Source organism: Quercus lobata, chromosome 8 (genome assembly GCF_001633185.2).
Source record: "Quercus lobata isolate SW786 chromosome 8, ValleyOak3.0 Primary Assembly, whole genome shotgun sequence".
Classification (NCBI taxonomy): domain Eukaryota; kingdom Viridiplantae; phylum Streptophyta; class Magnoliopsida; order Fagales; family Fagaceae; genus Quercus; species Quercus lobata.
The window spans coordinates 57,601,129-57,628,620 of NC_044911.1; the positions used below are offsets into that span (position 1 = coordinate 57,601,129).

The 27,492-nt window shown below is 35.5% G+C and overlaps 1 protein-coding gene across 4 annotated transcripts; it reads right to left on the minus strand.

The window, feature by feature from the left end:
* Positions 1-1,921: 1,921 nt before the first annotated feature.
* On the minus strand, positions 1,922-27,275 carry LOC115955283 (vacuolar protein sorting-associated protein 54, chloroplastic-like). 4 transcript variants are annotated; one of them, XM_031073366.1, is made up of 18 exons: positions 26,202-27,275; positions 26,039-26,101; positions 20,259-20,338; positions 19,274-19,391; positions 17,571-17,645; positions 15,607-15,760; positions 15,313-15,401; positions 14,434-14,687; positions 11,551-11,722; positions 11,317-11,400; positions 10,883-11,229; positions 10,395-10,548; positions 9,296-9,377; positions 7,255-7,496; positions 5,566-5,633; positions 4,542-4,622; positions 4,182-4,448; positions 1,922-2,257 (listed from the first exon to the last, which is right to left on the minus strand). In XM_031073366.1, the coding sequence occupies exons 1-17, from the start codon at positions 26,997-26,999 to the stop codon at positions 4,313-4,315; spliced, it is 2,997 nt and encodes a 998-aa protein (XP_030929226.1). In that variant the 5' UTR covers positions 27,000-27,275; the 3' UTR covers positions 1,922-2,257; positions 4,182-4,312. The 4 variants fall into 4 exon arrangements, with proteins under 4 accessions (XP_030929226.1, XP_030929225.1, XP_030929224.1 ...); XM_031073365.1 differs by having other exon boundaries at positions 4,190-4,448; positions 17,571-17,648; XM_031073364.1 differs by having other exon boundaries at positions 17,571-17,648.
* Positions 27,276-27,492: the final 217 nt, after the last annotated feature.

Consider the following 27,492-nt stretch of genomic DNA (forward strand, 5'->3'; position numbering starts at 1 on the left):
GTTCTCATAGATGTTGGTGGCCGAGTTTAACAATATATATATATTATATACGAGTTTCAGTTGATGGGTATTTCTCAGCAAGAAACTGGTTTTGACCTCTTCAACCACCCCATTCGTTGAGTATTGTTTTAGGACAGACTATAAAGCTTGATGCACAACCAACATAAACGTTGAGCATGTTCGGGAAGGAGATATTTTGGCCATGCAAGGAAAGGCCATGACTACACAAGCAGCTTGAAAGACTGCATTCCAAGTCTTGGTGGTTGTCAACAATGGCAGAAATATAGCAGTGGAAACGTTTGCATGGATGACAGAGAGGAAGTGGAGATGGGATGGATAGGGTGGGAAATGGAGTTTAGGGAGATTTTATGGTGGAATAGTAGGGGAATCAGTAAACTATATACGAAGTATCGGCTAGTTCACAAGTTTTGAATTGATATTTTGCTTTTAAGCCAAAAGTTGATCATATATTGATAAAATGACTTTCATAAGTGTTGGAAACTCTATGGAAACTCAATTATAAAGAAACTTCTTTTTTTATGAAAAGAAAAAGGGCTTATATGACACAATATCTTTGTCCTGATCCACTTAAACCCGAATTCTATGGCGTGGGACCACCAAAGTTGCTTGGGGCTATCCACGTGGGCACAGCATTTTAAACTGAAGTGTCATGACTCAAACCATAACCCTCAAACTCGCAAGGGTGATGATTCAAGGGTCTTCTACCTCTCCTACCATCAGGCTGCCACCCTTCGGTGGTCAATTATAAAGAAGCTTCAAAGAGAATAAGTATCAGCCGCACATGATTATCCCAATTTTTTGGAGCTGAAACTTCTGAAATAGCTAGACAAACTCTAAAGAACACTTGATTATCTTAACTACTTGAAAATGCGTTCGTTGGGAAAATTCACCATTACAATAACTTCCACGTGTTAATTGAGCAATCTATTGTGCGTTTAGTAAATTTTATTATTAATTGAACAATCTGTTGAGCGTTTGGTAAATTTTATTATCTATGTTGTTTACGTTAACACTGAGCATTTGGTCAAAATGGTTATAGAACCAAATAATGAGCCTCTTTTATCTTTCTTGAAGAAAGTTTGGTTTAAAACATGTTCGAGGCAATTAAAAAAACCAGCATTACAAGCATGCATACACCTAAATTCCTAAAATTGGAATCCTACATGGATTGGTTTTAGAAATTAAATCGAGAATTGTCAGATATTACTTCCATTAAAAAAATCAAAACAAAAGGAAAATTAGCAGTGATAATATCTCACACAGCATCTACAGTAAAAAAAAAAAAAATTCTTCTTTTTCACAATTATTATGCATGTGCAATGCATGAATTAATACTGTGAACGTTACTGATGATTTCTTTTATTGACGTAGAGTTCACTAAACTAACATTTTGAACCCTTCACAACTACCAGAGAGGTCTTGTCTGCCTGCAATAGATGGTAATGGTATCTATGTTTGAATTACAAGTCTAACATTTTTTGCAAAGTTATCAGTTATATATTTTTATATGCAATTTCTAGAAATAGAAAAATATCAGAACACATCTATTTGAGTTTTGTGGAAATATAAATCTGAATCATGGACCTATTTAAAATGATCCAGCTCACTCTCTAGGGGGGATTCTTTTGGGGGAATGGGTTGAAGCATTGCACACATTTTCTTGCACAGTTGATTATTTCCAATACGTGCAGACAAGTAGCAGAAAAGCCCTAAGACAAGCAACAAGAAACTCTCAAAAATTAAAGCATTTCATTCATATACCCATGAATATCACCCAAAGCCAGTTCCTTTCTCCCCCATGACTTGAGCAGGGCTGCCTCGGCCCAATTCACTCCCAATTGCGGTTGCTCAACCACCTTACAGTTCAATTTACTAATTAGTGTGAACGACAATATTTACAGACTAGATAACATATAGATGTATTAAATGGGAGAAGGGAAAAATCTAATCAAAGATTTGAGAACGCATTTGTAAGCTAAGCACGTAAAGTTACAAAGATATAACTCAACCCCTGGAACAGAAAAGAGGCAACGCCAATATCTTGTTCACTAACTCAAACAAATCAATATGTTCCATCTAAACCCAAAACTACAATCAGGGGAACAAAACATCATGGTGCTATCATTACAAACTGTATATCAAGTGTGACTGGTACAAAAATTCTGCTTACAAGTCCCTTCTTGCCGCAACATTTGAATGTGACTGTTTTATACATCTACCTTAAAGCAATTGAAACCTGGAAAAAACTCTTAATCAGTAAACAAATTTTCTTACGATGTTGGCCAAGAATATAAGTCGTAGCACAGCCATTGCAAGATCAATTACTTTCAAGTGTACAACCAAACAAACAAGCCAAATTGAGTTTCCTTCACATTCCTTCATGTTTCATCATTCTTGTTAGTGAAATAAACATAACTACATAGTACGAAGGAACACAATGACCAAGTACAGAGATACAACACCAAAAAGCAAAAAGAAAACCTTGCAGAACTAAGAGTTGCAAAAATTATGACCAAGTACTCAGATATTCTCAAATTTGTGGCCATTCCTTCCCTTACAAAGGCCATGTGAAGCACAAAAGCCTTTTTAGACAAACCAAGCCCCCCAAATCAAAGACAACCATGGAACAAAATTCCATAACTACCACCCCATAGCAGCAAAAGAGACCCAAAGGTCTCTCCATCATCTTTTAGACGTGCAATAATAACTAGTAAACACTGTTCCCTTTTAATTTGACTCTAATATAAGAAATTATGCTTCAAGCAATCAACTAGCAGGCCATGAACCCACGACTTTACCCACTATCTTGAATTCAAGATCATCTTGGTAGAGTTAATACATAAATGAGGTCTGCCCTCCATGCTGCGCTAATTGATAACCACAACAAAAGGCATGAGTGGTTAATTTTATTTCAATGTTGGGTGGATATTCTTACTACAACAATTATCAATTGACTGAAAAATCTCATGATTCAAGTAATGTTTGACATCATGGAAACATTTGAACAAAAGAAAATGTTGTGAAATTCATGCAAAACAATAGAAGGCAAGCAAGACAATGTACAAATTAACTTGGTTTGGCAAACTCTTTGCCTATTATTGATACATAGAAAGATGTATATGCAATCTTTTCAATAAAAGAATTTTACAAAATAATGTGATTTATGTAAAGGTTGCTCTTTGAGTAGAAAAAATATATAGTAATAATACATGAGAATCAGTCCTCAAACGCAAATTTGACTAGAAACATGCATTGCATGTTTAGGATTAAGATAATTCTACCCATATTAGATATCAAATTAAAACAATTACAATAAATGATTATAACTAAACTACTTTTATAAAGAAAAAAGTATATTTTTTAAGCCATAACATAATGTTATATATTTTACTGTAATGAAATTAGAGTTTCAATTTACAACCTTCATAATTTAATGTACCATTATGGTTGCAATATTTGCATACAGAAGTCACCTAATGCAGCATCTAATTATCAATTTTTTAGAGCAAATTCAGAACACGTTTTCAAATCATAGTTGTGTTAGAAACATGAAGCTCTTAACTACCATAATCAACAGAAGAACATAATCAACAGGCACTGAAACATCTATTTAAGTAGAGCTGGTGAGTGACATGTTATTAATACTGTTAAACATATTTGGTTTATAGAGAGAGGGGAGGGGGGGGAGGACAATCTATCATACAAATTTTATCTAATCCTTTCAAGCTTACAAGGAATAAACTCACAAACTAATTAGTGCTTAAGGTCAATATATGACTAAAATATTTTCTCTCATGCACTACACATTTTAAACAAAAATCCACATAAAATTCAAGATTTTTAGCTTTCTATGAACAATTTGCAAGAATAAACACTCATAAAGTACAACAAAACTTGCAAGATCCAAACTTTAATGGCCTATTTGGATTGAGGGGGGAGGGAGGGAGAGTAGAATAGAGTTGGCTGAAAATAGGCTAATTTTGGGTCAATTTTACTCTACTCTACTCCCCCTCCCTCCCCCTCAATCCAAACGGACCATAAATTTCTTTTTTCTGTATACTTTATTTTCTTTCCATTACACATTTATAGCCATGAAAAAAAAGAATGCCTGCAACAGAGACATTGTTTGAAAATCTAAAAAGTATAAACGTGTTCCTCACCTTATTACCTCAAAATTGTACAAGGCAAACACGAAGTCGTATAATTGGTTCCGACATCCTCAAAAGCTTCACTGAAATCTGGTAGCCTTCACCAGAGAAGTAATCAATTTCCTACTTTACAATAAAATCTATTAACCAGCTTTGGTCCCGAATCTTTGCTCCAAGAATTCATCTAATTGCCCCCAGTTTGGAGTACTAGATCTACTCAAATCATCAGAAGGCAATGATCGGATACATCCAAGAATGTGCTTAACATCTCGATACAGCCTGGTGCATAAGATAGGAAAAACTATTTATATCTCATGGAAAAACATAAACAGAATCGTATTCAATGTCCACATAAAACCTAAAAAGTAGTACCTATCCTTTGCTTGTGGAGTGCTGATCTCTAAGCGTGAAAATGCTTCTGAAACTTGTGAATGAACAATAATAACCACTTGCCTGAATATAAAATAAAACATAAGTAGCAGGAATTATTTTTCAATTTGAGCAAAGTAATCTTTTTTCTCTTTGTCTTCGTCACAAAGATTTAACAACCAATTATGTTTCCCTAAGGGGCCCTATGGATCGCATAATCCTGACAACATTCCCATGCCTTCCAGGGAATTGTGTCAGCTTCCCTCATTTGGTTCCCCATTTAAACTTGATATTCCAAGAATCACATTCCCGAAGGCAAAATATTCCTATGTTTCATGAGAATCAGATTAAAGCTTTGAATGACAGTAATCTAAGATCCCACCTTATGTGGATACGGAGTCATTCTCAAAGACAATATTTATTCTCATAAATACATAGTTTTGGAAGTTTCATTTTTTAAGTAAAGCATATGGGATAACTAAAATCTTATCCTAAAAAAGGAGATAAGGGATAGTTAAAAAGCAGGACATCTTTTCTATTAGCTCTACCTAAGATGGTGTCCAAATTTCTGAGCAAAATACAGGGCATTTAGTAAACACGTTTAATCCCTCCTTCGTTGAACATCTCTGAAGATTCTTATAGTATGAATTTTTTTTTTTTTTTTAAAATCCTATTTCATTCCAAACATGGCACAATGATTTGAAATATATAATTTGAAAGTTAAGAGAATTTGACAAGCAATCTAACAGTCCATTGAACTTATCAAAAAAAAAAAACAGTCCATTGAACTGCAAGTGATTTCCTTTTAATTATTCTTGGTAACAATCCATCACAGCAAAAAAAAAAAAAAAGGGAAAAAGAGAGAGAGCAGAAATCCTAACATTGTCATTTAATGATCATTTCAATAATATATTCAAACACTTATTTTCTGTGTAATAAATGCATTTCCAAGAAAATAATTGGCCAATCATTCCAATCATTTTACTGAGATTTCATAAATTGAATGCATACTATAGATGAGCCTTACCTGAAAATTTCTTGAACATCTACATCATGTAAAATCCGAGATAAAACGCGTTGAAGGAATCCAATTTCCTGGAAATGATAAGAAGAGATAATCAGAGCCAATCATTTCACTAAAATTTAGATCAAGCTAAATACTTCATGAAAACCACAGGGATTCAAAATAAAAAGGAGGGGTACTGCTCAAATATATATTGAAACCAACCCTCTCAGGTATTTGGTACATTGTTTCAAGCTAAATGCTTTAGGGAAGCTCAGATATTTGGTACATTGTTTCACAGAAGTGAAACCCTCTAAGGTAGAAATCTAGATGGGCTAAAAAACGCAACTCAGCAAAAGGATTTTGATTCAACACTTCCCAATTAAGCAATTTGGTTGTGGGTTGGATCCACAACTGGATAACACAATTGCATCCATCCTTTAGAGACCAATAAAACTGGGCTGCCTAATTTGCAATATATTTTCACAGGATTCAAAACAGCTACAATTAGCACATACTCTATTTATAGGAGCTGGGTGCAAAATTCTGACTCTAAATACCATACTCCTATGAGCCTGGATACGCCAACACGACATTCCATAAACTAGACCCTCCCTCTCTTAAATGTATTAACTGGGTACTTGCATACACAGATTGGATATAAGTGTTATTCCCCAACACTTCCATGCAGGTTTGTTAGTGACCATGTCACCTTCCTTGAAACCACATCATATTATTCCTCCTTGTCCTTTGGGAGTGATAGTGCCCTTCCATGTCTTCCTTTATTGCTATCAATCTCTTCTTGTTCTAATCTTGATAGCCCTCATTTTGTTACCACTCCCGCAAAACTTTATAGGTATTCCATCATAGACAACTGCCTACCACTGCACCTTCTTCCTAGACTGGAGATTCCATTCTTGACTGCAAAACCTTTACAAGTATACCCTTGACTATGTATAGTAACAATCAGGAAACAACCCATATTGCTTCGATTCCTTTATTTCATGACAGGACTAGGCATTTAGAGCTGGATTGACATCTTGTTCAGGAAAAGGTAGAAGCAGAGTAATGGCTACCCTATATGTTTCAATAGGAGCTCACTTCCGAATATGTTTTGCAAACCCTTATGTAGAACTAAATTTGATTTGCTATGTAACGAGCAGGGATTATATGTTATATATTTGCTAGGTTGAGGGGGAGTGTTGTTAGTATTAACATGTTAGGGGTAAATTTGTTACAGTGCACTAAAGCATTTAGTATAAATACTAATTATGTGTAAGGGTAATTTACTTAACCCTATGCACACTTCCTGAGATTAAAGGTAACTTCTCTATCTTTTGTCCCCCTCTTTTCATAGACCAACCGTTGACAGGTGTTGACAACAATGGTAACTGTCAAATACATAGCATTGCTTCCACACTAATTAAATTGTCATCTCATACTTTCATGTTAGGAATGATGAAGTGGTAAAAACAAGTAACTTTAGTATCTTGGGTATGTGTAAATGTGTATAGCCAAAAAGAACATGACCATATTGCTAAAAAAAATTTGTTTTCTTCAAAACTTCATACATATTTCTTTTTTCAATTCCTCTACAGCTAATAGAAAGTAAGCAGTATTTTTTCAAACTGTAAATAACAGAGTTGGAAATGCTAATGCTCAAGGTCAAGTAATAACTATTGTCCATGATCAATTCCCAATAGAGAAAGTTACCTTGGTAAGGGAACGAGCAAACTGACTGGGCTGTGCATCAGCATCTTCAGGTCTATTCCAGCCCTCAACAATTTGGGGCAAGCCACGCACATGAACTAATAACCTTTCTCTCATTATCTGAACAAGCTTTGTATGTATTTCATCTCGGTGAACCTTAAAATCTTGAGCCACTCGGTCAATCTCCGACAGCAATAATTCTTTTTGTGTCTCAGGTACTTTCAGAAAAAGAATTCTCCTGATATCTTAGTCCACACAAAAAAAGGGTCATAAATTACCCAAGAAAATTTTGTCACTACAGTGTACACAAAATGAAATTTTCACTAACTACACATTTCTCAATTTCCAACTCATGTAGAAAAAAAGGCCCAACAACAAACATATTCTTATTTCAATGCAAAATTATAAAGATACATCAAAACATCATCATCAAAGATGGCACATTTGGCATACAAACAAAGGGCACATGATTCTTAAAAGACAAAAAAGAAGAAGAGATAGGAATGCCAAACAAACTAAGCAAATTGTTCCAAGTATATCAAACTTTATCTTGATTCACTTGACATATAACTCAAATTACATTTTGCAAAAGCTAATATCTTATGTAAACATGCTTATATGTCTCATTGATGAACTTTTAATGACGTTAATGACAGCAATCTAGAAAGGATGAAAATTATTGGATTCATAAGATCTTTGCCAAGTAATTTGAACCAAAAGATGGGGTTATCAGCACTACATAGATAAGATGTAACCTAATGGTGGCTTTCTTGATCTCTATGTCATCAGTTCTTTGAATTGAATCTCTAATGTGATACCATACCCAAGGATTAATATGGAAACACACAAGATATCATTGCTTCAAAGAAGACACAGAAATTGGACACATTTCATTCTCATGAATTGGTATGCCTAGTTGTTCACAATGTGATGCTGATGCCCTTTCTATGTCTTCTTTTTTTCTTTCAGCAAATGATTTTTTTTTCTAGGAAATTGGGAGGGGGTGCTTGAACCCCAGACACCAGGCATCATAGAGGGTACTTGTGCCATTGGCCCAACAACTAAAACCCTTCTTTTACCAAAACGACATGTGGGTAGACATTCTCTCCCAAATCCCTGCATGATGCATGAGAATTTAAGCCCAATGAACAAAAAAAAATCCATTAGTCCATTGTGTTTTATTTCTCTATTTTATGATTTATTTATAATTAGTCTTTAGTATTTTAAAAAGTCGAGTGATTAACACTAGAATTCTAACGAAATTGGACAGTTAGGTTTTAATTGTTAAACATAAGATGAAGGACTAGCATTCTAGGGTTATTAAAGGCTATTATTAATAGCATTATTTGAGTTATTGTAGGCAGCCTTTTCTTATCTATTTCATGAAATACCATAATTGAATATTCCTTGAGCTCATTGAGTCTAAAAATTGATATTTGACTGTTCTAACTTCAATCCTATTATCCTTTTCTTTGACTTAATCATGTTTCATGCTGGAATTTCTTCCTAAACCCTTCTAGACTAGACCTAAGTTCTAACCACATCACTCCTAAAAGCCAATTATATCTTATTATGTACAAATGGTTATATTCACAGATATATGCAGAGTTAAATATGAAATATAACAACCTCAGAGGGCTTATAGAACCTAAAAGTAATCATACTGAAAGTTGTCTGTGTTAGATAATTTTTAGTCCAATAGTAATATTCAATTCATAAGCCTACTTATAAAAATAAATAAAATAAAATAAAGAGATTCAATTAAGCAAAAAAATATGAAAACTATAGATCCACAATGTTTCCATGAAAAGTGTCATGTTATTTTTTCTCCCTCTTTCCCTCAGCACCATCCCAAAAAACAAATGAAAAGAACAAGAATATTTAGAAACCATTTTTTATATAAGCATTTTCAAAACAAAATTAGACAAAAATTAAACAAAAATGGAAAGGAAGCAGCATAGAGTTCAAAAAGGGCGCACTGATATAGAAACAATTTGTCAATAGATTCACAAAGGTAGAAGAATTTTAATTTAGTATCACCTACCAGGGATAATAGCATATATAAAACTGATCACTTGACTTGCCAGGGCCAAGTGTTTAGAAGTGATAGACTTCAAACCAGACACCTGCAATATCATTTCAACTCAATTAAAAAGTTACAACAATGACCACCCTCTAAATGTGGTTCTCATTGAAACCATGATAAGTAAAAAGAACAGAAAAAAGAACTATACAATTATAAAAATAAAAAAATAAAAAATAAAAAAAAAATAAAAAAGGTCTAAAACAAGCAATAAGGGTTAAGTTAAAAAATCAAAACTTTTTGACTACAAAAAAAAAACCGGCAAATTTTTTAGTATATGTTTTAGGACTTTTGGCATTTACATGCCAGATAAATGCAAGTAAATCACCAAAAAAATTTCATAATTTTTAAAAATAAAATCACTACAAAGTTTTATTAAGAAGGAAGCTTCATAAGGAGAGCTGCCTAAAAATTATTGAAGACTCAAATGATCCATAAAATCAGCTAACGAATTACAAGAAAACCATCCTATTGGGGGATAGTGAGGGTCTTGGCGGTGACAGATGAGCGAGACCCTAATGTTGTACCATTGAAGTGACTGAGGATGCATACTGAGGAAGGAAGTGAATAGCGGGCGCGTGCACACACACAGAGAGTAAAGAACCAGTGAAAAAAAAAAAAAAAAAAAAGGATTATGGTCTTTTTTATAATAAAAAATTAATATTATTGAATCAAAAATTTAAGAAAAATAAATTTTTAGCCTTTTTAAGGCACAATTACCAAAAAGAAATGCATGAAAGGGATTTCAACCATTTTCAGTATCAAAAATCCCTGAAAAAACAAAACTACATTGTTTTTGTGGCGACTAATAGCACAACTTAGACAACCAATGATAGAAGGACTACATTGAAGAAATGTCAAAGTTAAAGGACTGAATTGAATTTTGGGAAAAGTTAGAGGGTGAAATTTCTAAGTTAACCAAAACAAAAAGAGCATAACCCTAGTACACTGAAAGATTTTCAGTTTCGTATTCTAAACCCTTTAGAGTTTCTGTACATGAATTTCTATGAAAAATAGTTGTGAACATACAGATCAGCTGATTAGAGAAAAAAATTAGTACCTGCATAGCACCAGCACCAAGAACAAGCTGACAAGTCCTTGTATTGAAAAATTTAAGAATTTCGACAACTCGTTGAACAACTTCTGAAGACCGTAATGGCAAAAAGTTGCCCATATCAATGTACTCTGACAACATCTTCAGTAATATTAAGCCACTGAAAAAAAAAAACAAAACAAAACAAAAAAGGGAAGATCACTGATAATGTATAAGTTTATATGTGAAAATAATATGACACAATGAGAATCTCAAATCTCAATACAATAAATCAATAAACAATGTCACAGGAAGTGAAGTATCATAAAATACAGAGCAAAGCAAACAGCTTGCTCAGAGTACAGGTGAATAACTCCATAAAATGACCAATAGATGCCAAAAGCTTAACATGAACTAGAAGTATCAACTGCACCAGAGTGCTTTTTACAAAGCCAAGAAGGAAAAAGATGAGAATAAACAAGAAATAAAAATAAAAATAAAACAAGATAACTAACCAGTTTACCATGTGATAACCAACACCTTTGTACGAAAGGGTTTGAGATGTAGATTTTCCATGCTCCTTCATTTTACTATCGTTACTATGAGCCAAAGAAGCTTTATTTTTATCAGCAGCCTCAGCCAAGGGAGTAGGCTTCCCTTGTGCAGTATCTTCTACAAGAGAGCCATCATTGAATGCAATCACTTCACCATGGTTTGTTTCCACATTATTTTGAACATGATCAAGGTTCTCAGAAATCAATGCTTCAGAACTACAAAGTGAAATGACGATGGCCTGAAATTCATCAGGAACATCTACTTCCACCCACGTTTCTTGGTCAAGCACCGCCCTTATTTTTGCCATCTAAATAACCAACAAAAAAAATAGCCTGGTATCAGCATACATATATAGGTTCAGAAAAGATTTAATGAAAAAATTATTGAAACTAACTCGAGAGTCATGCTGGAAGTCAAGAAAGGCTTTGGCCTGAGAGTTCAGTGTTCCCCGTATGCTGAATCCCCTCCTTCCACCAATCTGTTTATGTTAGAACAAAATAGCATCATAAATACAGACAGAATTTGTATCCTTCAAGTTTGAAATACTAAGATGAGAACGGAATAGCATCATACATACAGACAGAATTTTTATCCTTCAAGTTTAAAATACTAAGATGAAAATGAATACCTTTTCTGTAGCAGTTATAAACTCCTGTGTGATGTTGTATATGCATAAAAACTCCTGCAATCTCAACCTAGGATGAAGAAGAGCACGGACCCCTAGGAGCTTAGCCCATCTTCCGTGAGCAGCATCACAAGCTGCAACAACAGCTTCTGTGTTTTCTCGCAATACATCAGTGCTGTTTGATGACCAATTTTTTAAGAATGTTACATTTATGCAGCAAAGTTTTTAGTACAAGGTTGTGGAATCCAACAGATGAAAACTGCAACGTTAATAAATAGGCCACCGATGATAAATTCATAAATAATAAACAATTTAAACTGGAAGTTCTGAGAGGGTTTCGCGAAAGATTTGGGAACTTGGATCAAAGCCTATCTTGCAATTTCTATTTAAGCAAATGCTGCAACGATAAAGTAAAGGGCCATGATGGCCCTGACAAACTTGACTTGGAAGGGATAGATTGGTTGCCACAACTGCCCTGGTAGTGGGTGATACCATGATGTGACAACAATGTTTACTTCATACCCTTAACAAAAGCTAGCTTGCTCGAAATGAGAAGTACATTGGAATGTACTTGCAAAAATGCATTGGGATGCAAAAAAAAAAAAAAAACCAAGGCAACAGGTTGTGATCTTTATGGATAAATAGTTGGAGCGGTTCACATAAACTGTGATCAGTCTAGTCAAGGGCAAAAGACAACCTTAAGGCACCAACTCCTTGCATTGCTTGAGGGGTGAGGCACCAAAAAAGTGCTTAACCTAGTGAAACAAGGCCACAAACTCTAAATATAGCTATTATACAAATTATGAACTCAAGTGAAATATATCTAATGCTTACTAAGCATAGTTTAAAATCTTCAAACTAGTAGAAGGTTCGATTAATTTATCTTATAATAGACTTTGACCACAGCTTATGTCAATAAAATAAAAATAAATAAACAAACAAACAAACAGAGAACTATCAAATGAAAAGATTATATTATTGAAATTTTTCCAAATTTTAAGTTGCCCCTGTTTTTTTGGGTGAACTATATTGAGACACTTGCCTCAAGCGGCTTACAATTTGTTTGAGGCACTCAGGCATTCGCCTATGCTCCAAAAGTGAGCAACTGAATGAAGGCACAGAGGGCCCTTACCTCAACCGCGCACCTAGGCAAGTGCCCGGCACATCACTGACCACACTGAGTGTGATCCTCTTCAACCATCTATCTCATACCTTCACATAATGGAATTGAGGACACAACTCAGTTCCCAAAAAATTGCATAGGTAATTCCTATAGCATTTTGTTTGGCTTGTAACATATTAAATTAAAAAATATAAATAAATAAATAAATAAAATCCACATGCAACATTGTCATTGACCATAAACCTCACAAAAAGGGTTGTTTCAAGTAGGGCTGTCTAGTGGGCCAAGGACCTGACCAAACCGACTGAATCCGACCGAACCGAAGCCCAGCGGGCAGATCCAAATAGCCTGGTCAGTCACATACATGTCATCTTCCTTTGAGAACCAAATTTTCGGTTCAGGTGGCAGGTTAAAGGATTAGAGACCCACATAAACCAAACCGACCAAAATATAGTGAAATCTGTTTTAAATTTCTCTCTCCCCCACGTGTCTTCCTCTCATTGTTAGAAAATCTACCACCTTATCTTCAAAATTTATTTTTTTATTCAGCCCTCATCACTTTTTAGCAAAGTGATAAGGTTAAGATTCTTATCCCCACATGTCTTCCTCTCCTTGATAGAAAATCTACCACCTATCTTCTAAAATTTTTTTTTTTCATCTCTCATTAGTTTCTACAAAGTTGTATACAGTTGTCTTGTCTTGCACTCTTACTGAGACTAGTCTGAAAACATATCTTGTCATGCACTATTATTTTGAGTTTACATGCAAAATCAAAAACAACTACTCAAATTCAAATTCAAATTTTCGGATCTCTCTCTCTCACTCTCTTTAGTTTTTATTCACTTAAAACTCAAAGATTTAGAGTTATTGATTTGATTTGTTTGGTCATAAATTTGAGTTTTCACTTATCAAACTCGAAACATTAACTTAAAAAACTGAAACCCAAACTTTAAAAAACCTAACACTTTTTTGTTTTGTTTATCTAATTTGTATTTTATTGATCATTTGTTTGATTCATTTTATTGATAATTTGTTTGATTCATTTTTTTGCCAAATTTGTAGCCAAGACCCCCCAAACAGACGATTCCGACCCGCTCAACCAGCCGGGTCCAACCCGTTTGTTCGGTCTAGTATGGGTCCAATTCTCAATCACCCGACTCAATCGGGTCGAGTACGGGTCAGCTCCAAACCCAATCCGACCCGACCGTGGACAACCCTAGTTTCAAGTAATTTAATTTCTTTTAGGCTAGGAAGAGTTTTTCTTGACAGAAAACACTTGAACATCAAACGCAACTTAATATGACTACAACACATTGCCAATACTATTATACTTTCATATGGCCAATAATGTGTGAGTCTGACCAGACAAAAAAGTAATAACAAAATTTCTTAGTAAAAAAATTTGTTTCATACAATAAAATAAGCTCGTCTAAGCACACCAAGTTCCCAAAAACATAAAAATGAATTCAAGAACAATCAAGCATTAGTTCCAAAATATTGGGGTCCACTATGAATTCCCCAAAGACTGACTATGCCGGCCATGTGAATTCATTTTTGCCATTCTATCCTATCTGAAGTCATACTATCCATCACCTCCTTAATTTACATGTGCCACATGATTTTTGGGGGCAAATATGGGGGTTTTGCCATACTACATAACCCCCACTCCGCCACACCAACCTCTTTCAAATCTTAAAAATGGGTATTTAAGAAAAATTGAGCAACATTATGAAACAGTAACAACCAAGGAACAAGGAGTTCACCTGAAATTTATTGACATATTTGAGGGACTTATGGCATCATTTGCTTTTCCCTGAAATGAAGAAAACCTGGCAGCTCTCTGAGATGAAAATGGCAGAAGCGAACCACCTTGATCATCATGGTCCTCAGTTGTTTCTGCAGCTGCAGCACCAAGTGCAATTGCAGTAGCAACTGATTCAGCAGCGTAGTGACCATCAAGGTTCTTCATGATCCACTCAATCGCCTTTTTCACTTCAGCCGCCCGCACTACATGTGCCTGCATTCACTAGAAGAAAGAATCATATTACATCACACGAAGCTTGTAATCATTACCAGTGATCATGTGTAAATAAACAAAAACTACTACTTTTTCAATAAGAATTAGAAGAATCCTAAGAAAAACTTATACATATCCTTTCCTCTTTCTTCTTCTTTTTTTGAAATTACAAATTTGTCATTGTCAAGATATTACCAAAACAATCAGAACATAAGACCCATCGGGCTTCAAACTGGCATCCTATTCATAAATGGCAGTTTTGGATCTTTAAATGCTAACTCACTAGCACCTAACAATTGCACAATGGAGAAAGAAGAATATATTATGGCATTAAAAGAACTATCTTTCTAGTTACTGTTTCAAATGAAGGAATCACGGAGTTTGATTAGGGGGAAAACAAATTCATAAAATATAAGCTCTTATTTAAGGCCATCCATAGTGCCTCTTCATGCAGTCCATCAGACAAAACTTGAGGGTAGCAAAATTGTGGGTTAAGGTCAGATTCTAGTCTGCGAACTAGAGCAAAAAATCAGTTCAAAAAATTTTCTTTTTCTGGTTTTGGTCAGGAACAATTTAACAACTTAAATGCATATGAAGTTTACAAGTGTAGTCATATGCACATTACCCGTACAATCTTGAAAATAGCACTCAAAAGTTGAACAAAGCTTTCAGATGACAGGCTCCTCAACTTGCTTGCAAGTGATGCACCTCCACCTGAGTCACCATACAAGTGCAAAAAGGTTGAAACAAACAGCACACAGGCACACAGGCACAAAAGCACAACAGAAACTATTGTTTCTGTAAAGAAGAGTGGGCATAGATTTGATCATATAAAAAATGTTTATCATTGACTAATCATTCTATTAAGTGCCTCATTGGCGATATACATCACGGACTAATTACATAATAAACTTCTCACCATCTGCATCAACTGTTCGCTCTCCAGGGGAGAACTCTGACTCTGACCTGGCAAGAAGGACAGGAAGCAGCTCTGCGACTGCATTCTTAATAGCATTTTTCATATCAGCAGTAAGCGTGTCTCGGTATATCCTCAACACAGAGGGAAGCTGAGCCTGTAATTAAGTGGTGTACCATGAGATGTTTTACAGACTTAATCCAAGTCTAGCTCAACCACTTAAAAGTAGATATTAAATCCAAGGAAAAAATTGAAGATAACTGTGTTCAATGGATCAAGGTAAATGTATTAAATAACAATATAGTCATAACAGACTATAATACGATTACATGTAAAGTGTGTAGAACCAGTGGCTAAAAGCATAAACTAGCCAATTTATTACATGTAAAATTACTTGAAACATATATAAGAGTACGTGACGTTACATTTAATCCAGATAATTGTGTTTATCAGAGATGCTTGAAACACGTATAAAAGTATATGACATTACATTTTACTTATCAAATAAAACACATAAAAGTAGGTTTTTGTCTCATGAATCGCTCAAATCAAAATTTTCAAAATTAAATTGCCAATCATCAATGGCAACATCATTTAGAATTTTTTATCCAAGTTTTGCAATAACCAAAGCCTCAAACTGGTAATCCTTTTACATATTAGATATGACAACTGCAGTAAATTTTTTTGATAGATAAGATAAACAAAATATGTAACAAAATTATATTAGAAAAGTGTGCTACATTAATATACGAGAAGAAAAAAGGAATATACAAAAAAGAGATTCAAGTTAACATATAAAATATAAAAATTCCAAAAAATCCAATGAATATGAGAAAGAAAAACAACCCATTGCTGCAAAACTCTAAATTTTGAAAACATTAAGGGTTAACTGCAGCTAACCAACTCTAGAGGCATTTCTATTATGCACCCTAGACTACAAAATTTTACAATCAACACTCAACATGAGATTAATTTGCAATCAGCGGAATTTTTTTTTTATAAGTAAAAATATTTACTTTAATGGAAAATATTTTACAACAGTAAAGTTAAATTACACAGGCTAACCTTCCACCCCCCCCCCCCCAAAAAAAAAAAAAAAAAACACTTACGCTTACTGAATCCAGGTAAAATAAGCACTGGGCTCCAACTCCTAATCTGGAGTTGACATCACAAAGATTGGACTCCATCACACTACATCATTTACAACCTCCTTATAATCAGAAACTTTAGCATGTTTATTTACCATTAGAATAGCTCCGGGCATTAAGATGCTAAAGTTTTATCTAACTACCATACACCAAACCAAAATATACCCTCTACTACAGTCACCGACCCAATTTATTGTACCTGGAAAAAGATTCCCAAACTATGCAATGCCAAAATTTTGTGATTTAAGATGCATAATGAAAATGTTCTAGTTTTGGATGGATAAATATAATTAACCAAAACACTTGACATTGCGAAAATCTTTCTTATCCACATTCTCCATCTTCTGTACATAATAATATCAAAGCAAAAAAATTTAAAAAAAAAATATCAATTTCTAAATTACATTTTAATAATGTTATATACATCCTTTAAGACTATGGTGTGTGGTAATTAATACAGCATCTTTGAAAACAAGCTTTGAGGAGACAAATTATTATTAATACAGCATCTTTATAATCCAAGAATGAAAACAAAACTTCTTGTAAAGAAAAGAATATAAAACAATAATAAAAACCTTAATAGTCAGCCAGCATCAACATATAGGAAGCATTGATATGGATACAGGAGTCGTGGAATTATCAAAACTTAATTACAGCAAAAGGCATGCTTCAGGAGAGTCAGGTATCAATGTTACCCATTCACAGCTGATTCAACACTCTTAATTTATTATCAGATCAATAATATGGAGAACACAACAAAAATGCCTAGTAATATAGTCATTTGTCTAAACACAATGGACAACTGCATAAATTACTCACAGTTCTGAGCAATCCAATTATGATTGGAAGAAGACAATCTCGAAAATTAGTGGTCTCTTCCTCATCCAAGTTAACCTGCTAATATGTCAACACAGTTATCAGTTCACAGATTGCATCCAAAATAAGTCCTGAAAATCACATATGAATATTCGAAGCAAAATTACTTATAAAAAAAAATTACATGGGAAGTTCTAAAACATGGGAGATACACACAAAAACTAGGAAACGAACACAAAAAACATGGTGCTCAACCAAACCAGTAACATCATCTTGTATTATATAAATAAAGGGTGAGTTTTAAGTTACACGCAGTGTTACACTGTCCGATGTTTAGATCACTGTCTTTATATACATATCCTTTTGTAATTCCTTAGACTCCTTTGCATCTGCTTCCATGTATATGAAGTAGTCTTTTCCAATAAAAATATTACATACTTATCAAAAACACTATGTAATATTACACAACTCCATAACTTCTCATTTAAAGAGTATTTTAACAAATCAACTGTTATATTACATTATCTTCCTATACCAACCATGCTTGCAAAATATCAAGATGACCAGAGATTGATAGCTATCTCATCATAAAATGTTTAATTTTCATGTTATTTTACTTTAAAATTATACACAAAACATGAGTTTGTGGCTCAAATAGTAATAGTTAAATTAACATGAAACATGGCATGCATATTAAGAGCAATGGTAGACAGAAACATGCATATAGGGGGCATTAAAAATCAAGGTAAGCTCTAAGCTGTAGATCTGCTAAAAATAATTATGGTGTTATGCTGAATCAATCATAAAACATTAGAAACATAAGTAAAGTTGGAGATGTTAAAAATTCACCCCAAAAAAAAAAATACCACTATGCGGGTGATTGACAGTTCCACAGCTACCGGTAGAGCAAGATAGAACATTAATAGCCAAGTATGTCTTTGCATATGAAGATTAGCAATCAACGAAAAATTTGGATGGAATCTTACTCTTTAAGTTAACTCCCTAGCATAGTTCATTGTTAGAAAATATTATTTTTTTCATCATTAATGAGTGACTTTATTAAAAAAGAAAGGAAAAAAACAAATACAAGCCACATCCCAAGTACACAGGAAGTGTACTATAGAGAAGCAAAATGAGTCAACAGAAAGTGCACACATCTAAAAACTATACATTTGAAGAGAAAGACAGGTCACACTCAAATTCGACATCCACTCATACAAAGTAGGCAAAAGAGGTCTTTTCAGCTCCACAATGGAAAGTTACTCCCCCTCAAAGGTGCAATGGTTCTTTTTTTGAAGATGTTATATGAATGGACTTCAGCTTCTTCATTCTCTACCTCAAACTTGGTTATTTTTTGGATAAACATGAATTTTAGATAGCTGTTTGTAATTTTTTTTCTTTTTCTTTTTTTAGCTTTTCCTTTGTAACTTCCTGTGTACTATGGCTGTGCAACTATTACACTTTTTTTTTTTTTATGAAACTATAATTTAAGAAAAAAATCATTTCAAATCATATTAGTAATAGAAAAGGGATATACTGCTCATTGATATGGTAGTGCCCTAAAGGGCACACAAGTAGAAATGCTTCCCAGGGCACTACTAATCACTAAACACTGAAGATTCCTTTACAGTAATGCAATAACAAAGACACGTTTTCTTTATTTAGTACAGACCAAAGCAGAAAGAAAAGTGACACACGAAACTTACATCATCATCTTTTCCATTAGTTGGAATGGAAGCCCTTGCTTTCACTTGTGACAAAATTACTACATCTGAATTTCCAGAATCTTGTATTGCAGCACGCATAAATTCTGCTGAAAGAATGCTACAAGAATAAAATTAATTTGTTACTATTGATCTACAAGTCGATGTTGCATTTAAGGACAAACAACGCCTTTGGTCCTCGAACAATGGGGGCAATTTCAATTTCATCCTTATACATAATTGTGTCAATTCCAATCCTCAACTTTAAAAATCAAGTCAATTTTATAAACAATCAAGTCAACTTCAAAGGATAGAATTGACTTGATTTTAAAAATCTCGGGACAAAACTGACTACTTTTTTAAAGTAGGGACAAAATTGACACATTTAATAGTTGAGGGACATTGATTTTAAAAGTTGAAGGACAAAATTAACACAATAAAATGTGTTGGGACGAAATTGAAACTGTGGCAAATGTAGAATGACCAAAATTTTAGTTTAGCCTTCATTTTATTTTTATGTAATGAAATGATTAGTATTTATTTTGGTAGAAAATAAGCAATATATGTTATCAGTTGAATCAAAATTTCACAAAATAGAGAAATGGAAAAGGGCCATAACCACAATTATAAACTATCAACAAAGGTCCAGTAAAAGGCAATATATAAAGGCATGTATTTCATGAAATTATGGCAAGCACAAAACGGTGGAATTTAGGTAACATGATATACAAATAACAAATCAAAATATCAGTTTCTAGAAAAAAAATAATTGCATGAACCAGCATACAACTGTCAATTAGGTGCACTTAAAGCCCCATGGTCTAAGAACTTCACTTGGCCAAAGCCAAGCTCATTAATGAAGAGTGCCTCAAGTACACTTTTTTGGTTCTTTTTGAAAATCACAAAACATGCCTTAATTTCATGGTAATGCAAACAGTGGCACATCTTCCTTGTAGCAACCAATTTCACCATTTCCAAAAGCATGTACCTGTTAATGGACTCAATTGAAGCTGCTACATTATCTCGAAGGTGACGAAAACAGTGTAAACCTGTAAGCTCATCCCCATCCTATCAAACATAAAGAAAATCAGTAAGAAAAATGAAAATGGTAGTTGATAATTTTTTCCTACTTTCTAGGCTTATATGTGAAGATGCAAATAACACTTAGAAGCTAAAAAGCAAGTTATACTTGCAACAAATTGACTAGCCCTAATGCTTGGACAAGTGAAAAGATAAATGGAACTATTTTTCCTTTTCGCTCCGCTTAGCCCTATCCCCTCTAGCGGTATTTTAGTGATAGGTTCTATAAGAACGGGAAAATCCTATTTGGTTGAATACCCATATGTTCCAATATAGAACAACCACATCATAAGCCAACAAAGTAAATAAAAGGAAAGAAGTCACGTAATATCAAATATTAACCACAACTAACCCTCAACCTCATGTGGATTAAAAAAGGCTTGAGAAAGAGCATGGCCTAACAAAATTGGAAATATACTTCAAGTTTGATTCTGAGGCTCCATGTTCAAGTCTAAATTTTATTCATGTTACTATGTTGATGATTTGGCATAATTGAGTATCTTTACAAATCTTGAATTAGTTGCGTTAGCAGCCCTTTATGCAATGCATGGTTAGCAGTTTTTGCTAGGTAAATTGGGGAAGGAGACTGGTGGGGTTCAAACCCTAGTGCCAAGCACCACAAGAGGTAATGGAACTAGTGGGATATCCTTTGAACCCCCAATGTTTTTTTTTTTTAATAGGTAATCAGAGAAATATTATTAATGAAAAAAGTAAGGAAAAATACAAGTTGTTCATGATGATGAAAAAAAAAAAAAAAACCCAGCAACGAGACCAATCATAACTCAGAGAGAGAGGAATAGTCAATAAAAACCCCAACAACGAGACCAATCAAAAAGACTACGCCGGCAAAAAACATTTAACTCTTCCAACGTCTTCTCAGTGCCCTCAAAAGAGCGGCAAGTCCGTTCCAACCACTCAGTCCACATCGAACAAACTGGAATCAAATTCCAAATATTCGAAGTATGATTCCCAAGCCATTGATGCCAGAAAAATGACAATCCCGCCACCAAGCCTAGCATGACCTAATGAATGTCGAAGGCCTAAAGCATAAAAATCCAAAAGGTGTGTGTAGCAGGAAAATGAAGGAGTCTAGTGGGGTTCGAACCCCAGTGCCAAGCACCACGAGAGGTAATGGAACTATTGGGATATCCTTTGAACCCCCAATGTTTTTTTTTTTTTTTTTTGACAGGTAATCAGAGAAATATTATTAATGAAAAAAGTAAGGAAAAATACAAGTTGTTCATGATGAACAACAGGAAACAAAAAAAACAAAAAACAAAAAAAAAACAAAAAACAAAAAAAACAAAAACAAAAACAAAAACAAAAAAAAAAAATCAGGAAGTTATTCTAAGGGAAATCATAACTCAGAGAGAGAGGAACAGTTAGTAAAAACCCCAACAATGAGACCAATCAAAAAGACTACACTGGCAAAGAACATTTTTTTGATAAGTTATAAGTTTTATTAATATCAAAAAAGGACACCCTAGTACACAGGGAGTGTACAAGGGTCAAAAATCAAGTACAAAAATTTCAAGAATCAAGAAAATCAAGGAAAGAGGTGAATGATTGGTTTTGCAAAGCAACCAACCAATCCAATAAAGTTTTAAAGAAAAATAACTTGAGGTCTGGTATAGATCTCTCATTATCTTCGAAACACCTATTATTTTCCCTCCAAAGACACCACATTAAATAATGGGGGACAATTAACCATATATGACCATTTCGATGACGACCAAGCCTGCCTTGCCAGCAGACTAGGAGCCCCACAACAGAATGCAGTATAACCCAGCTTACTCCAAATAAACCCAAGACCATAGACCGCAAATCCATAGCAATTGGACAGTGAAGAAAGAGATGGTCCACTGATTCACCATTACACTTGCACATTTAACACCAATCCAATATCCAAACCTTCCTTTTTCGTAAATTGTCAATCGTCAAGCATTTCCCTAAAGCAACAGCCCAAACAAAGAAAGTCACTCAAGAAGGGGTCTTTCACTTCCAAATACTTTTCCATGGAAAACAACTATCATTAGAGCTCACCAGAAGTAAATAATAATCGTTAACCATGAACCCCTTATTTTTATTTGGCTTCCAACACATCTTATCCTCACCAAACCCCCTTACTGAAGAGCCATATACGATATCCATGAAGCCCGACACAGCCTCTAATTCCCAAGCATCAAAACCCCTAAAGAAACTTACATCCCAAAAAATGACCCCATTAGTGAACTTCATAAGCTCAGCTACACTTGCCTCCTCATCTCAGCAAAATCTAAACAATTCAGGATAGCTGGCTTCAAGAGATGTCTCCCCACACCAACGGTCATGCCAAAACTTCACCCTTAACCCGTCACCAATATCATAAAGAATATAACATGAAAAAGAAGGCCATCCCCGACTAATATTTTTCCACAAACCAACACCATATGGACCAAAAACAGATCTGGTACACCAGCCACCCAATACACATCCATATTTCACCCCTATCACTTGCCTCCAAATGGCATCCTTTTCAATCCCAAATCTCCATAGCCACTTCCCAAGCAAAGCTTCATTAAAAAGTCTTACCTTCCTTATCCCCAAGCCACCCGAAGAGAAAGGAGTACAAACATTAGCCCTTCGAACCAGGTGAAATTTAGGTTCATCACCTAGCCCACCCCATAAGAAATTCCGCTAAAGTTTCTCAATTCGATTAGCTACAGCAGGTATAGGGAATAAAGATAGATAATAAGTAGGTAAATTAGATAGAGTGCTTTTAATTAAAGTGACTCTACCTCCCTTAGATAAGTACAAACGTTTCTATCCCGCTAATCTCCTTTCCATCTTCTCCAATATCGGGTTCCATATCGTCTTATCCTTGAACTTAGCACCCAAAGGAAGACCCAAATATTTCATTGGAAGGGTGCCTTGCTTGCAGCCAAGGACATTCAACAATAACTCAAAATCATGCACCACTCCAACAGGAACCAATTCTGCATACGAAGAATCAAAATCTGATCTAGATTAGCATCAAAAAAAAAAAAAAATTAGAGTGTCATCCGTAAAGAGGAGATGAGACACCACCAAAGAACATTTAACTCTTCCAACGTCTTCTCAATGTCCTCAAAAGAGCGGCAAGTCCGTTCCAACCATACAATCCACATCAAACAACCTAGAATCAAATTTCAAATATTCGAAGTATGATTCCCAAGCCAGTGATGCCAGCAAAATGACAATCCTGCCACCAAGCCTGGCATGACCCAATGAATGCCGAAGGCCTGAAGCATAAAAATCCATAAGGGGTCCACTGATTCCCCTTTACAACGACACAAACAACACCGATTTGCCAAAGAACAACCATAAGCATAAGATTATCCAAAGTAAGAATCTGACCATGAGCAACTGTCCACAAAAAGAAAGCCACTAGCTTAGGAACCTTATATTTCCAAACACGCTTCCAGGGGAACAAATAACTCTAAGCATCCTGAATCTCATGGTAGAAAGACTGGGTGTCAAACCTACCATTTCCTTTGAGACACCAACAAAGAGTATCACTCCCTGTATCTCGAGGAATATGAGATTGGATAAACTCAAGAAGAGAATAAGATGCAGCTAGCTCCCAATCTTGAAAATCTCTATAAAATCTCAAATCCCAAACTCTAACATTTCCCCCATCCTGAAGCCACAAAACCTCAGAAATACAAGCTACCTTGTTAGCTGAACACACGTAGAGCTCAAGATAGAGGAATTTAAGGGTGTTATCACCAATCCACCTATCATGTCAAAAGCGGATACAAGTAACATCACCCACTACAAAAGATAGATGCTTAGAAAAGCTCTCCCACCCTTTAAAAATACTTCACCACAGGCCACATCCATGAGCCCTCCTGCAAACTTTAGTACTCCACTCCCCTTGACCCTCTCCATATTTAGTGGAGATAACTCTCCGCTAGAGATGGGTAACTTCATGTCCATACCTCCACAGCCATTTCCCTAATAAGGCTTAATTAAAAGACACCACATTTCTTATCCCCAAACCACCCACCTCAATGGGTGAACACACCTTTTCCCAAGCCACCAAAAGGTATTTGAAACACCCCTTTGAAGACCCCCAAAGAAAATTCATCTGGATACTTTCCAATCTTGCAGCCACAGCTTTAGGAATAGTAAACAGAGATAAAAAGTACGTTGGGAGGCTTGAGAGAGTACTCTTCAGTAATGTGAGCCTACCACCCTTAGATTAATAGAGACGCTTCCACCCTAATAATTTCTTCTCCATCTTCACCAAAATAGGGTTCCAAATAGATGTTGTCTTAAACGAAGTTCCCAATGGCATCCCCAAACATTTCATAGGCAAACTGCCCACTCTACACCGAAGAATATTAGCCAAGACATTTAGGGTCAAAGTTTCTCTATAGTCACATTTAGGAGATGTCCACCACCACTCTTGCAATTTAATGGAGCTTTCTGTAGTGAACCAATGGACAATTTCCTGATGTAACCATCACCCTATAGACTAATGCCTAAAGGAATATAAGAGACCAAGATTATTTCCTTCCTCACTCCTCTTCTTTTTCACATTGATTTCCGCAATGTCGTTTCCCTATGAAGACTACACCTGGCCCTTGTGAAGAAATCATTTCAAACTTCAAACCCCACTTCAACAACTCCAATCACCCCCAATAAAGTCCAGATATTCCTTTGATACAGATATTTAATTTCAGTGACATAGCTGCCCAAAGAAAATAGAGATTTTCCACCTATATTTGAACCACAAATGCCAAATTCACTCTTCCACCCCTAAGGACTAAGGCCAAAACAATTCCTATAGCCCATTTCTATCATTACATGACATGCAGTAGACAGCTCTAAATAACTTGGATTCCATCCTCCATCACTACCACATCCGGAAACCAGAATAAGAAGAACGCATGATTTAGGAAATAAAGATATTGTCAATGATTCACATATAATCCTAATTCAACAGGGAGGAACATAACCCTTGGCAATTAGCAAATACACTGACTACGCTTCTAAAGTTACTACACAGGCTACTGCTAAACAATTGACGTACTATACTAAATGATCACATCCTCATAATAAATTTTCAGCCCTCAAATCAGTCTGCTCCCTAACATGCCTCAATATCAGGAGCATCTAAAACCTTATGGACTCATTCACAAGAAAAATCATTACATCCTCAACAATGAGGATCATTAGAAAGCCCTTGAGAATTAATTGATATAGCTAATAGCCAAAAACCTCAAATAAAGTCAACGGTAAAAAAGATTACATTTCTGAGTCACAATTCTATTGAGTAACATGACTAATATTAAAATCAATTGAACTCGCAATGAGAATGAGAAAGTAAAAAGAGGTAGACATTGGATCATTGCTAGAAGAATTGTAAATTTTGACAAATAAGAGGGAAAAAAAAATAGGCTAAAATATTGTTTTTGTCTCTAAAGTTTGCATGAATTTCAATTTTCATCCCTAAACTCTAAAAGTCCTTTTTTGTTTCGTCCCTAAACTAGCGACAACATTAAACTCTCCCCTCAATCTTTAAGATCTTTTTTCATCCATATACTATTGAAAAAGGTTCGTACTTAACTGTAGGAATGAAAAACGAACTTCATACAAACAAACTTTAGGGACGGAAATAATAATTTAGCCAAAAATAGAAAGAAAGATAAAGGATCCACTGACCACCAGATTCTGCAAATCATCAGTGATGTCCAATGCTCCAGCACAATCTCCAGATGCAACAAGCTATGTAACACACACACAAAAATCTATCACTTATAGCATATAATTCAAACAAAATGAGCTTCAAATTCATAATCTTAAGCATAAACGGCAGATTAAGTACCAATTTGAGAGCTGAGAGAGACTGTTTGACGTATAAAATGAGATTGAATTTATGGTGAAGAGCCAACAAGTTAGTCCTAGTAGCATTCAAGTGCTGAACTTGTCGAGCCGAATCGACCAGATCCACATCCAAAAGCCGAATCGTCTCCTTCAACTCCCGGATCCTCGAGCATCCTTCAACGATCTCGACATTCAAGTCTTGCAGCTGCCTCTGCGCCTCGAAGAACGAGTTGGACCGCAAGGAAATCTCCTTCACCAAGTGCAACTCTACCACGTCCAAATACTGCGTAAGCTTCTCCTGCAGGACCAGGTTTTCGGCCGCCGTCGAGAACGGACACGCCGCCCGGAACGTCGCGCCGTCCTCCAACGCGAAATCCTCCTTGAAGTAAAGCGCCGGAACCTCGCGCAAGCACGCGACGAGCGCTTCGCCGCCGTGGCCTTGAGAGTCCGAAGCCGAGGACTCCAAATCCTTGGTGGAGTGGTTCCGAATGTCCTCGAACCGGTTGTAGGTATCGGAGATTGAGCTGAAGTAGGTGGAGAAATCGGATCGGGTGAGCTCCGAAGAGGCCTTGGAGATTAGAGGCGCGAATTCGGGAGGAGCGAGAGACGAGGACGAAGAAGAATACCACCACCAATCAGATTTGGCGACGTGCGGGTTGTTGAGGATCGACGATAAGCTCTGGCTACTGGCAGCTGCGGCAGCATCGGAATTTGATTTGGTTAACGCGGTGGGAGATTCTCTGGAGATTGCTTCTTCGAATGTGTACCTTCCCGATTGACGGGAAGGCTGCGACTCCATGATCTTCTTCTTCTTCAAGATCTTGTTAGAATGAGCATTTTACAGTGTGAGAGGTAGAGAGAGAGAGAGAGAGAGAGAGAGATTTGAAGTTGTTTAAAGGAATGCGATCGATTTTTTAGTGTGTGATGAGCATCTGGATTAGGAGTATGAGTTTGAGTAGATGTGGATCTAATAGAAATTGTGATGAATTTTTTATTTTATTTGTTTCAGGGGTCGTTTCGTTTGGGACGGAAGTGGATGATGGGTGGATCCATCTGGTATTTTATTTTGCACAGTACAGTAGGAAATAAATAATGAAGACGAAAGACAGCGAGGGAAGAGAGAGAGAGAGAGGGACCAATGGGTAATGGGTCGTGTACTCGTGTTTGCTAATCGGGCTTCAGTAAGCATCCACATCCACTTTGTTGAAAACAAAGTTACTTTTCGGCCCATGCTAAACTAGTCTATACTAGTCTAAAAAACCAGTCAATACTTACTATTAACCGAGGATTAA

Bases quoted from the DNA above. Each gene is read 5' to 3' on its own strand.
- LOC115955283 (XM_031073365.1), bottom strand. From the start codon at position 26,999: ATGGAGTCGCAGCCTTCCCGTCAATCGGGAAGGTACACATTCGAAGAA. The intron at 9,378-10,394 runs GTACTAATTTTT...ATGATATTGCAG, and splicing joins TTGGTGCTGGTGCTATGCAG to GTGTCTGGTTTGAAGTCTAT. The intron at 4,623-5,565 runs GTAAGGCTCATC...TTTTATATTCAG, and splicing joins GATGTTCAAGAAATTTTCAG to GCAAGTGGTTATTATTGTTC.